The sequence below is a fragment of the Salmo trutta genome, chromosome 37, assembly GCF_901001165.1.
Source record: "Salmo trutta chromosome 37, fSalTru1.1, whole genome shotgun sequence".
NCBI classification, from domain to species: Eukaryota; Metazoa; Chordata; class Actinopteri; order Salmoniformes; family Salmonidae; genus Salmo; species Salmo trutta.
The window spans coordinates 7,177,432-7,190,969 of NC_042993.1; the positions used below are offsets into that span (position 1 = coordinate 7,177,432).

Genomic DNA, 13,538 nt, shown 5'->3' on the forward strand with positions numbered 1-13,538 from the left:
ATATTACATTATTACAGCACTCCTGTGTTCACAGACCAAAGGTGGCATTCCATGCTGGTTTAGAAAGAACGATGGGATCTTTTTCTGATAGTGAAATAACTCTGGACTGCACTAATGTCACCACAAATACAGCCCTGTTACAGGTACTGCTTACACACCTGTACATGCATTAACTCACATGTCCACATTGGGTAGCTACAGGCATCGACCCAAATGTTCCTCTCACAACCTGTCATTAAACGTGATGTAAAATGACTCACCTCTTCTCTTCTTTTGATGTTTGTAGATTATAAAAGTATAGAGCAGGCTAAATAAAACAAAATCAAGACCAGATTGATTGAACTTTATTAGTGTGTGCACCTTCCTTGTATATTCAGAGGTCATCTGAAGTACATACATGAAATGAATAAATACATGAACACAATAACAAACATGAATAAAAACAAACAAAGTGGGTCGGTATTGAATAGGTGCAAGGTTCATTAACATACAGTAAATAGCCAATAAAACGGAAGCAGTCATTGAGCAATGGAAATTATTTGAAGTGAGGAGTGATAAGATCAGCGTGTTAGGAGCAGGGAGTTTAGTCTCAGTCTGATATCTGTCTCAGCTCAGATCATCTCAATGTCAGCCTCCCTGGCAGGGTTCTTCTTGTGGTACTCCGAGATGCGGCTCTCCATGACCGGACGGAAGTGGCGAACCAGACCCTAAACGAGGAAGACAAGGGTGGAGTGAGGGAGGAGGGAGAGGAGGTCAGGGTGTTACTTCAACAATTTCTCCAACTCCAGTAGTCTCACCTAGCTATCCTTTGATCCCAGTAGTCTTACCTGTTCCTGTCTAACCTCTGACCCCAGTAGTCTCACCTGTTCCTAACTAACCTGACCCCAGTAGCCTCACCTGTTCCTAACTAACCTGACCCTAGTAGTCTCACCTGTTCCTAACTAACCTGACCCCAGTAGTCTCACCTGTTCCTAACTAACCTGACCCCAGTAGTCTCACCTGTTCCTAACTAACCTGACCCCAGTAGTCTCACCTGTTCCTAACTAACCTGACCCCAGTAGTCTCACCTGTTCCTAACTAACCTGACCCCAGTAGTCTCACCTGTTCCTAACTAACCTGACCCTACTAGTCTCACCTGTTCCTAACTAACCTGACCCCAGTAGTCTCACCTGTTCCTAACTAACCTGACCCCAGTAGTCTCACCTGTTCCTAACTAACCTGACCCCAGTAGTCTCACCTGTTCCTAACTAACCTGACCCCAGTAGTCTCACCTGTTCCTAACTAACCTGACCCCAGTAGTCTCACCTGTTCCTAACTAACCTGACCCCAGTAGTCTCACCTGTTCCTAACTAACCTGACCCCAGTAGTCTCACCTGTTCCTAACTAACCTGACCCCAGTAGTCTCACCTGTTCCTAACTAACCTGACCCCAGTAGTCTCACCTGTTCCTAACTAACCTGACCCCAGTAGTCCTCACCTGTTCCTAACTAACCTGACCCCAGTAGTCTCACCTGTTCCTAACTAACCTGACCCCAGTAGTCTCACCTGTTCCTAACTAACCTGACCCCAGTAGTCTCACCTGTTCCTAACTAACCTGACCCCAGTAGTCTCACCTGTTCCTAACTAACCTGACCCCAGTAGTCTCACCTGTTCCTAACTAACCTACCCAGTAGTCTCACCTGTTCCTAACTAACCTGACCCCAGTAGTCTCACCTGTTCCTAACTAACCTGACCCCAGTAGTCTCACCTGTTCCTAACTAACCTGACCCCAGTAGTCTCACCTGTTCCTAACTAACCTGACCCCAGTAGTCCTCACCTGTTCCTAACTAACCTGACCCCAGTAGTCTCACCTGTTCCTAACTAACCTGACCCCAGTAGTCTCACCTGTTTCCTAACTAACCTGACCCCAGTAGTCTCACCTGTTCCTAACTAACCTGACCCTAGTAGTCTCACCTGTTCCTAACTAACCTGACCCCAGTAGTCTCACCTGTTCCTAACTAACCTGACCCAGTAGTCTCACCTGTTCCTAACTAACCTGACCCCAGTAGTCTCACCTGTTCCTAACTAACCTGACCCTAGTAGTCTCACCTGTTCTTAACTAACCTGACCCTAGTAGTCTCACCTGTTCCTAACTAACCTGACCCCAGTAGTCTCACCTGTTCCTAACTAACCTGACCCCAGTAGTCTCACCTGTTCCTAACTAACCTGACCCCAGTAGTCTCACCTGTTCCTAACTAACCTGACCCCAGTAGTCTCACCTGTTCCTAACTAACCCCAGTAGTCTCACCTGTTCCTAACTAACCCCAGTAGTCTCACCTGTTCCTAACTAACCTGACCCCAGTAGTCTCACCTGTTCCTAACTAACCTGACCCCAGTAGTCTCACCTGTTCCTAACTAACCTGACCCCAGTAGTCTCACCTGTTCCTAACTAACCTGACCCTACTAGTCTCACCTGTTCCTAACTAACCTGACCCCAGTAGTCTCACCTGTTCCTAACTAACCTGACCCCAGTAGTCTCACCTGTTCCTAACTAACCTGACCCCAGTAGTCTCACCTGTTCCTAACTAACCTGACCCTAGTAGTCTCACCTGTTCCTAACTAACCTGACCCTAGTAGTCTCACCTGTTCCTAACTAACCTGACCCCAGTAGTCTCACCTGTTCCTAACTAACCTGACCCCAGTAGTCTCACCTGTTCCTAACTAACCTGACCCCAGTAGTCTCACCTGTTCCTAACTAACCTGACCCTAGTAGTCTCACCTGTTCCTAACTAACCTGACCCCAGTAGTCTCACCTGTTCCTAACTAACCTGACCCCAGTAGTCTCACCTGTTCCTAACTAACCTGACCCCAGTAGTCTCACCTGTTCCTAACTAACCTGACCCTAGTAGTCTCACCTGTTCCTAACTAACCTGACCCCAGTAGTCTCACCTGTTCCTAACTAACCTGACCCCAGTAGTCTCACCTGTTCCTAACTAACCTGACCCCAGTAGTCTCACCTGTTCCTAACTAACCTGACCCTAGTAGTCTCACCTGTTCTTAACTAACCTGACCCCAGTAGTCTCACCTGTTCCTAACTAACCTGACCCCAGTAGTCTCACCTGTTCCTAACTAACCTGACCCCAGTAGTCTCACCTGTTCCTAACTAACCTGACCCCAGTAGTCTCACCTGTTCCTAACTAACCTGACCCCAGTAGTCTCACCTGTTCCTAACTAACCCCAGTAGTCTCACCTGTTCCTAACTAACCCCAGTAGTCTCACCTGTTCCTAACTAACCTGACCCAGTAGTCTCACCTGTTCCTAACTAACCTGACCCCAGTAGTCTCACCTGTTCCTAACTAACCTGACCCCAGTAGTCTCACCTGTTCCTAACTAACCTGACCCCAGTAGTCTCACCTGTTCCTAACTAACCTGACCCTACTAGTCTCACCTGTTCCTAACTAACCTGACCCCAGTAGTCTCACCTGTTCCTAACTAACCTGACCCCAGTAGTCTCACCTGTTCCTAACTAACCTGACCCCAGTAGTCTCACCTGTTCCTAACTAACCTGACCCTAGTAGTCTCACCTGTTCCTAACTAACCTGACCCCAGTAGTCTCACCTGTTCCTAACTAACCTGACCCTAGTAGTCTCACCTGTTCCTAACTAACCTGACCCCAGTAGTCTCACCTGTTCCTAACTAACCCCAGTAGTCTCACCTGTTCCTAACTAACCTGACCCCAGTAGTCTCACCTGTTCCTAACTAACCTGACCCCAGTAGTCTCACATGTTCCTAACTAACCTGACCCCAGTAGTCTCACCTGTTCCTAACTAACCTGACCCCAGTAGTCTCACCTGTTCCTAATTAACCTGACCCCAGTAGTCTCACCTGTTCCTAACTAACCTGACCCCAGTAGTCTCACCTGTTCCTAACTAACCTGACCCCAGTAGTCTCACCTGTTCCTAACTAACCTGACCCCAGTAGTCTCACCTGTTCCTAACTAACCCCAGTAGTCTCACCTGTTCCTAACTAACCTGACCCCAGTAGTCTCACCTGTTCCTAACTAACCTGACCCCAGTAGTCTCACCTGTTCCTAACTAACCTGACCCCAGTAGCCTCACCTGTTCCTAACTAACCTGACCCTAGTAGTCTCACCTGTTCCTAACTAACCTGACCCCAGTAGTCTCACCTGTTCCTAACTAACCTGACCCCAGTAGTCTCACCTGTTCCTAACTAACCTGACCCTAGTAGTCTCACCTGTTCCTAACTAACCTGACCCCAGTAGTCTCACCTGTTCCTAACTAACCTGACCCCAGTAGTCTCACCTGTTCCTAACTAACCTGACCCCAGTAGTCTCACCTGTTCCTAACTAACCTGACCCCAGTAGCCTCACCTGTTCCTAACTAACCTGACCCTAGTAGTCTCACCTGTTCCTAACTAACCTGACCCCAGTAGTCTCACCTGTTCCTAACTAACCTGACCCCAGTAGTCTCACCTGTTCCTAACTAACCTGACCCTAGTAGTCTCACCTGTTCCTAACTAACCTGACCCCAGTAGTCTCACCTGTTCCTAACTAACCTGACCCCAGTTGTCTCACCTGTTCCTAACTAACCTGACCCTAGTAGTCTCACCTGTTCCTAACTAACCTGACCCCAGTAGTCTCACCTGTTCCTAACTAACCTGACCCCAGTAGCCTCACCTGTTCCTAACTAACCTGACCCCAGTAGTCTCACCTGTACAGGCCACGCAGCCCCGTCCCCCAGTAGTCTCACCTGTACAGGCCACGCAGCCCCGTCCCCCAGTAGTCTCACCTGTACAGGCCATGCAGCCCCGTCCCCCAGTAGTCTCACCTGTACAGGCCACGCAGCCACGTCCCCAGTAGTCTCACCTGTACAGGCCACGCAGCCCCGTCCCCCAGTAGTCTCACCTGTACAGGCCACGCAGCCCAGTCCCCCAGTAGTCTCACCTGTACAGGCCACGCAGCCCCGTCCCCAGTAGTCTCACATGTACAGGCCACGCAGCCCCGTCCCCCAGTAGTCTCACCTGTACAGGCCACGCAGCCCCGTCCCCCAGTAGTCTCACCTGTACAGGCCACGCAGCCCCGTCCCCCAGTAGTCTCACCTGTACAGGCCACGCAGCCCCGTCCCCCAGTAGTCTCACCTGTACAGGCCACGCAGCCCCGTCCCCCAGTAGTCTCACCTGTACAGGCCACGCAGCCCCGTCCCACAGTAGTCTCACCTGTACAGGCCACGCAGCCCCGTCCCCCAGTAGTCTCACCTGTACAGGCCACGCAGCCCCGTCCCCCAGTAGTCTCACCTGTACAGGCCACGCAGCCCCGTCCCCCAGTAGTCTCACCTGTACAGGCCACGCAGCCCCGTCCCCCAGTAGTCTCACCTGTACAGGCCACGCAGCCCCGTCCCCCAGTAGTCTCACCTGTACAGGCCACGCAGCCCCGTCCCCCAGTAGTCTCACCTGTACAGGCCACGCAGCCCCCGTCCCCCAGTAGTCTCACCTGTACAGGCCACGCAGCCCCGTCCCCCAGTAGTCTCACCTGTACAGGCCACGCAGCCCCGTCCCCCAGTAGTCTCACCTGTACAGGCCACGCAGCCCGTCCCCCAGTAGTCTCACCTGTACAGGCCACGCAGCCCCGTCCCCCAGTAGTCTCACCTGTACAGGTCCACGCAGCCCCGTCCCCCAGTAGTCTCACCTGTACAGGCCACGCAGCCCCGTCCCCCAGTAGTCTCACCTGTACAGGCACGCAGCCCCGTCCCCCAGTAGTCTCACCTGTACAGGCCACGCAGCCCCGTCCCCCAGTAGTCTCACCTGTACAGGCCACGCAGCCCCGTCCCCCAGTAGTCTCACCTGTACAGGCCACGCAGCCCCGTCCCCCAGTAGTCTCACCTGTACAGGCCACGCAGCCCCGTCCCCAGTAGTCTCACCTGTACAGGCCACGCAAGCCCCGTCCCCCAGTAGTCTCACCTGTACAGGCCACGCAGCCCCGTCCCCCAGTAGTCTCACCTGTACAGGCCACGCAGCCCCGTCCCCCAGTAGTCCTCACCTGTACAGGCCACGCAGCCCCGTCCCCCAGTAGTCTCACCTGTACAGGCCACGCAGCCCTGTCCCCCAGTAGTCTCACCTGTACAGGTCACGCAGCCCCGTCCCCCAGTAGTCTCACCTGTACAGGCCACGCAGCCCCGTCCCCCAGTAGTCTCACCTGTACAGGCCACGCAGCCTCGTCCCCCAGTAGTCTCACCTGTACAGGCCACGCAGCCCCGTCCCCCAGTAGTCTCACCTGTACAGGCCACGCAGCCCCGTCCCCCAGTAGTCTCACCTGTACAGGCCACTCAGCCCCCGTCCCCCAGTAGTCTCACCTGTACAGGCCACGCAGCCCCGTCCCCCAGTAGTCTCACCTGTACAGGCCACGCAGCCCCGTCCCCCAGTAGTCTCATCTGTACAGGCCATGCAGCCCCGTCCCCCAGTAGTCTCACCTGTACAGGCCATGCAGCCCCGTCCCCCAGTAGTCTCACCTGTACAGGCCACGCAGCCCCGTCCCCCAGTAGTCTCACCTGTACAGGCCACGCAGCCCCGTCCCCCAGTAGTCTCACCTGTACAGGCCACGCAGCCCCGTCCCCCAGTAGTCTCACCTGTACAGGCCACGCAGCCCCGTCCCCCAGTAGTCTCACCTGTACAGGCCAAGCAGCCCCGTCCCCAGTAGTCTCACCTGTACAGGCCATGCAGCCCCGTCCCCCAGTAGTCTCACCTGTACAGGCCACGCAGCCCCGTCCCCCAGTAGTCTCACCTGTACAGGCCACGCAGCCCCGTCCCCCAGTAGTCTCACCTGTACAGGCCATGCAGCCCCGTCCCCCAGTAGTCTCACCTGTACAGGCCATGCAGCCCCGTCCCCCAGTAGTCTCACCTGTACAGGCCATGCAGCCCCGTCCCCCAGTAGTCTCACCTGTACAGGTCACGCAGCCCCGTCCCCCAGTAGTCTCACCTGTACAGGCCACGCAGCCCCGTCCCCAGTAGTCTCACCTGTACAGGCCATGCAGCCCCGTCCCCCAGTAGTCTCACCTGTACAGGCCATGCAGCCCCGTCCCCCAGGGCACAGATGGTATGGCCCTCGATCTGTTTACTCAGCTCCCAGATCATATCAATCTCTGAGTTGGCTGCGTCGCCACGCACAAAGCGCCACATCATCTTATCCATCCAGTCCACTCCTGGTGGGGGGGGAAATAGAACGAAATAGGGAGGCAGAGAGAGAGAGAGAGATGAGATCAACTTATCCAACCAGTCATTTTTGTGGCACTCAGATATCAGATTATCAGAAGTGGGATGGGGTTTTATGTTGGAGCAATAAGCTATGTAGGAGCAAAACCTGTGGACATTCAATTATCAAGACTGAGTGTGTAGTTCCTTACCTTCCCTGCAGGGGGTGCACTGCCCACAGCTCTCATGTTTATAGAACTCAACCAGACGGGCGATGGCTCTGATTACATCAGTCTGGAGGAATAGATGAAACTATTTGTTTAGTTTGATTTGTCTTAAATATAATGTTCATCAATATAAAGTAAATAGAGTGTGTGAGTGTGTTCTTACAGATTTGTCCATGACGATGACGGCGGCGGTGCCCAGAGCGGACTCAGCACGGACGAGGTCATCAAAATCCATCATGACATCATCACACACAGAGCGAGGGATAATGGGTGTCGAGGAGCCTCCAGGGATCACTCCCAGTAGGTTGTCCCAGCCGCCCCTCACACCTCCTGAACCAATCAGAGACGAGGGGAGGGTCAGGCGCACAAATATCAGCAGCACCAATAATATACACACTCATACACAAACCCACTCATCGATACACACACAGTAACACAAATACAGACAGTACTCGAAAACTTGTCACACAAACACTTGCATGAACACACACACCTGCGTGTCTGTCTATGAGTTCTCTGAGAGGAATGGACATCTCTTCCTCTACTGTGCACGGAGTGTTTACGTGACCAGAGATGTTGAACAGCTTTGTCCCAGCATTCCTCTCTCTCCCAAAGCTCGCAAACCACGCTCCACCTCGACGACAGATAGCAGGCGCCACGGCAACCGTCTCCACATTAGCAACCGTTGTTGGGCATCCGAACACCCCTGGAGACCCAAAGACAAGGTGGTACATTGAGAGAAAGTCAATAAGAAGAGCATTTATTTTCACAGTATAATCTACAGAAAACAATTGAACTGTCAGAAATGCAATGTACACTTCCCTTACAGAGAAAAACACATGAACCAAGTTAATGTGATGTGGCAACATGTAAAGCAACATGTGATAACATGAAACTACACATTTTCCACATGTGAAATTATGTGGTTTTTCTGTTAGGGTTTTGGTACACCATATTCTCATTAGTTTGGTAGTTTCTTTTTTGGGGAGATTTAGGTCAATCCAAAGGTGGTAGGTCATTTCCTCACCTATGTCAGCGGGGAAGGGTGGTTTGAGTCTGGGTTTTCCCTGCTTGCCCTCCAGGGACTCGATGAGGGCCGTCTCCTCCCCACAGATGTAGGCTCCTGCCCCCCGCATCACAAACACATCAAAGTCGTACCCAGAGCCACACGCGTTCTTACCTATCAACCCTGCTGCATACGCCTCGTTTATCGCCACCTGGTGACAGGACAGGACATACTGTAAGTGTGTGTGTGCTCGTTTGTGGAGGAGACAGGATAGGACAGGACTCCAACCAGTCTAAGCAGGTAGTCTGACCTGTGTATTGGAGGACTCGTTGTAGAACTCTGACCTGTGTATTGGAGGACTCGTTGTAGAACTCTGACCTGTGTATTGGAGGACTCGTTGTAGAACTCTGACCTGTGTATTGGAGGACTCGTTGTAGAACTCTGACCTGTGTATTGGAGGACTCGTTGTAGAACTCTGACCTGTGTATTGGAGGACTCGTTGTAGAACTCTGACCTGTGTATTGGAGGACTCGTTGTAGAACTCTGACCTGTGTATTGGAGGACTCGTTGTAGAACTCTGACCTGTGTATTGGAGGACTCGTTGTAGAACTCTCCTCTGATGTAGATGTAAGCGGCGTGGGCTCCCATGGCCCTCCCAGCCACCAGGCAGCCCTCCACCAGCTTGTGAGGGTCGTGACGCATGATCTCTCTGTCCTTACACGTCCCTGGCTCTCCTTCATCTGCATTCACTACCAGGTACTTAGGTCTGAGATACACAGACACAGATACTGTATGTTACACACCAGTGGAGGCTCCTCAGAGGAGGAAGGAGAGGACCATCATCCTCAATGAATTTCAGAAAAATGTCAATAGTTAAACATTTAAAAAGTTGTCCTTTTTAGATACAACTATACTATATATATTCACCTCACCAAAGAATTTATTAAAACACAATGTTTTGCAATGAAGGTCTACTGTAGCCTCAACAGCACTCTGTAGAGTAGAGCCAAAGGCATACCTGGAGGACAGCTAGTTTCCGTCATCCTCTGGGCACATTGACTTCAATACAAAACCTAGAAGGCTCGTGGTTCTCACCCGCTTCCATAGACTTACACAGTAATTATGACAACTTCCGGAGGATGTCCTCCAACCTATAAGAGCTCTTGCAGCATGAACTGACACGTTGTCCACCCAATCAAAGGATCAGAATGAATCTAGTACTGAAAGCATAAACTACAGCTAGCTAGCACTGCAGTGCATAATATGTGGTGAGTAGTTGACTAAAAGAGAAAGACAATGGTTGAACAGTTTTGAACAAATTAATTTATTCAAAAGTGAATGAGAAGCAAGAGAGAGAGAGAGATAGCTATATTTTGTATTTTTTTTCACTTTTGAGCTAGCCTACTCAAACACCTGGCTCAAACAGAGAGGGATGCTACGTTAGCTAGCTGGCTATGGCTATCCAACACTGAAACTCCTCCAAGTCAAGGTAAGCTTTTGGTTTTATTAATTTACTGCCACTGGGGCCCGCCGGTGTAACTACTACACTCCTTGCTGACTGTACACTGTATTGCATGATGGTAGCGGGTTTACTAACACATTAGTTCTAGTAGCTATATTGACTATTTCATTATAATATGGTGCCAAACAATGTAGGTGGTGTGTAGAGGTTAGCGGTTATGATATGAAGGTGTGCAAAGCTGTCATCAAGGAAAAGGGTGGCTACTTTGAAGAATCTCAAATATAAAATGTCCTGTTCACCTAGCGTACGTTGTAAACGTTTTATTCATAGGCTAGGTTGTAGCAATCTCATGATGGGTACAGAGAAAATTTGAGTATCAAGTAGTAGCCTAAACCTATCAATGTTACATTGAGCTGGGTGAATGGAATATGAATGACAGCCATCCAATATGCTGTAATAGAAATAAGGCCATGCTCATAAAAAAAAAGTACCAACCGCCACTGTTGCACACACACGCACACACGCACACACACACGCACACACGCACACACGCACACTCTCTCTCAATCTCTCTCTTTCTTACCTGCCGTCGCTGGGTTTGTTCATGAAGCCCCACTTCATGCCGGTGGGGAAGCCAGCTCCTCCTCTCCCTCTCAGACCAGACACCTTGACCTCATTCAGGATCCAGTCGGTCCCCTTCAGGAGGATCTCTTTAGTCTTATACCAGTCACCCCGACGCAGAGCACCCGTCAGACTGGGGACACAAATATAGATCCTGTTATAAATAGACCACTATCACCTAATAATTCCTATGTACCTGATATATGTATTCTTTTCACATATCATGTATTCTTGGGTAGGTTGAGGGAAGGGGACAAGGAGACAAGGACACTTTATGGATGGTGAAGAAGAGGGCAAGAGTACTGTATATACATAGATTTGATGGTATTCAGAGTGTGTATGTGCACAGTGATGTTAAGTTTGGGATAGTACTACCTCCAGTCATGACGGCCATACAAGTTTGTGAAAATCCGGTCTTGATCACTCAAGGGCCCAAATTTAGTTTTCTTTGGATTCTCCTAGCAACCCAGATAAACACACAGACATATAATAATTTATGTAACGATAATAGGCTAGATGGAGACCTAGGCAGCTGTAGCCTAGTCTAGAAAACAGAAATGGTTTAAACTACACTAGGTGAGAGAAGGCTACCTGTTGCTTTGCTGCGGTGCTGTAGCGCTGGGCCAGATGAGGCGAGACACACTGCTGCGCCGCGGCCGAGTGCGCACCTGTGCTCCCTAGCATCCGGCGTAGCGCCAGCATCCTGGAACAGAGAACTTTGTTTGGAGCAAACTAGCTAGTCCAGTTAGCCAGCTAGAGTTATTGCCCTAGTGCTCATTTAACAATCTATACGTGAATAAAGTTTTATGTAAGATATCTTAGCAGCATATGGCATCGTATATGTACATTTGGCCAAACAAATAAAAAAAAGCGCACTTGCTGTTGCTGGTCCAGATAAATTTGCCTAGTTGAGCTAATTTAGCTGCTATTTTGTGCTGCTAAGAATGTTCTAGCTAACTAATCTCCATTCACCTTCCTGCCATTAGATGACCAATGATGTTGTTGATAACCTGAAAGGTTTCCCTCTTTGGGTTGTTGCTTCTCTCCTTGACTTGTTCACAGCTGTCTCAAAAATGACAAACCACTTACACGTTCAGTTTAGTTAGCAGTGCAGTCGGTTGTTGGCCAGGCTAGCTAGTTGGGTTAGCGAACTCAACTAGTGCTGCTAATTGGATTATGACGTTCCGTCCGCCTGCGACAACCCAAAGCCACCGGTGTCGAGGCTGGTTGACATTGGCAGAAGGGAATCTGGGTAGTGTATGAAAGACTGCAGCTGAGAAGTTAGGCCAACTCAGTGCATACACTTTTGTTGTGAATAATAATCTACTAGAATTTAATACTTTTTGCTGTGGGAATTGCATTGGGAATTTGAATTAGGCTCTGATCTTGTATTGGATGAATAAATGCACTAAATAAACGTTCAGAGACCAAATGACAGATCGAAGTTACAACTCATTTTCTACAATGTAATACAGTAGGAAACAGGCAGTAGACTAATACATTAGGCCTACCTAGGCTACCATCTATGGATATGGAACCATGCATTAGTGTCAAACAAATAAATAACACAAACAGACAGAGATAGATATCTTTGTTTATTTATCTGTTTTCTTTACATTATCTGAAACAAATGATGGGAAAATGAATTCATATCTCTGACAGAAGGTCCACTAAAAACAGAAAGACAAAAATGTATCCCTGATAGTGGGGTCTCTATTCAAAACAGACCCCAGATCCCTTCACCAAAGCCAAATAAAACGACATAAAGTTCCATAGAAACACCACACTTCACAGCTGGCATAATGTTTCCCTCTCGTTCACTCACCAAGCTCTCTAAATGCTGGTAGCAACACCCCTCAGCACAAAAAACCTTTCAGCACAATGTGTGTGACTCGCTGGTTTCAATTGATGTACACTATATTGTACATGTTTTACCATACAAATGGATATCTACTATTTCTCGATTTGCTTTTATCCTACTTCCTCATAGTCATGTGGTACAAGGTGTTGTATTGGAACCGTACTTTTGAGTGAAAGGTGTCACTACCTCTTCAGACATGTATGAACATACATGGGCTACATATATACACAGCATATCTCCCCCACAATTTTGCATAATTACTTAGTGCATTGCTCAAGATTTCCTGAGAATAGTTACAGCACAAAACAAAAGTCCAAGGCAGCTTCACCCCTTTACATAGCAATCTCTTATTACACTACGCAATAGAAAGAATATAGACTAATGTTATTATCAAGAATTGAAGGAACAATATATAGATATCTTCTCTTACAATCATAAACGATACTGAGTGAAGTCATGGAATGGATAAGGAGGTGAAACAAAAAAACATAAAAGCTCTCAATATTTTAGTGCAAATAAATCAGAAACAAGGAAAAGTTCTTCTACATAGTGTGGAATGGATAGCGCACACAGGTCCAGTCTGCTAGAGCTACATAAGCTTCAGGCTAGAGTTACAGCCCTCGTAAATAGTTGTAAATAAAGAACATAACTCACTATCACCTAAAGAGTGACAGTCTTTGAAAAAGTAGTTGATTATCTGTAAGCAAAGTTGTGTACTCCTGCAATGGGCCACCCAATATGGCCGCTGGTCTCCTAGAGACAGGCCCCCTAAGGGCCGATCTGTGACTTATACACACAGCTGACAGATTACACAATAACATACAGTACATGTTGAATCAACAACACAGATATCTCCCTAAGTGCAGTTGATGCTTATCTCTTTAACTGAAAGTGTGAAACGGCTACAGGTGGTGCGACAGTTGTCTTGTGCTCTAAAGAGAGAGAGAAAGGCTCGGTCTGTCTCGTTTCCCTCTCTCTTTTCTGATCCCTTCTTTCTACCCAGGAGGATGGAATGTGCCGGTATTATTGCAGTACCTTTTCAGGGCGTGATGTGTTGTGCAAAACAAATGCAAAAGGAGGAAGAATAGCCAACAGAGGACCTATCACCCAACATGGCACTGGGTGTACGGGTCTTTCTTAGCCGTCACTTTAAGCACAATGCAGTTTCTCTTAAGACTCA

At 49.0% G+C, this 13,538-nt stretch overlaps 1 protein-coding gene across 3 annotated transcripts; it reads right to left on the reverse strand.

Moving 5' to 3' along the window:
• Nucleotides 1-322: 322 nt before the first annotated feature.
• LOC115177176 (NADH dehydrogenase [ubiquinone] flavoprotein 1, mitochondrial) lies at nucleotides 323-11,729 on the reverse strand. 3 transcript variants are annotated; one of them, XM_029737735.1, is made up of 11 exons: nucleotides 11,587-11,729; nucleotides 11,089-11,200; nucleotides 10,873-10,955; nucleotides 10,460-10,630; nucleotides 8,997-9,180; nucleotides 8,436-8,625; nucleotides 7,902-8,114; nucleotides 7,572-7,738; nucleotides 7,394-7,475; nucleotides 7,047-7,192; nucleotides 323-707 (listed from the first exon to the last, which is right to left on the reverse strand). In XM_029737735.1, the coding sequence occupies exons 2-11, from the start codon at nucleotides 11,197-11,199 to the stop codon at nucleotides 612-614; spliced, it is 1,443 nt and encodes a 480-aa protein (XP_029593595.1). In that variant the 5' UTR covers nucleotide 11,200; nucleotides 11,587-11,729; the 3' UTR covers nucleotides 323-611. The 3 variants fall into 3 exon arrangements, with proteins under 3 accessions (XP_029593595.1, XP_029593596.1, XP_029593594.1); XM_029737736.1 differs by having other exon boundaries at nucleotides 11,089-11,213; XM_029737734.1 differs by having other exon boundaries at nucleotides 11,470-11,729.
• Nucleotides 11,730-13,538: the final 1,809 nt, after the last annotated feature.

Bases quoted from the DNA above. Each gene is read 5' to 3' on its own strand.
- LOC115177176 (XM_029737734.1), bottom strand. The intron at 7,739-7,901 runs GTGTGTGTGTTC...TGATTGGTTCAG, and splicing joins ACTCATAGACAGACACGCAG to GAGGTGTGAGGGGCGGCTGG. The intron at 7,193-7,393 runs GTAAGGAACTAC...CCCCCCCACCAG, and splicing joins GTGCACCCCCTGCAGGGAAG to GAGTGGACTGGATGGATAAG.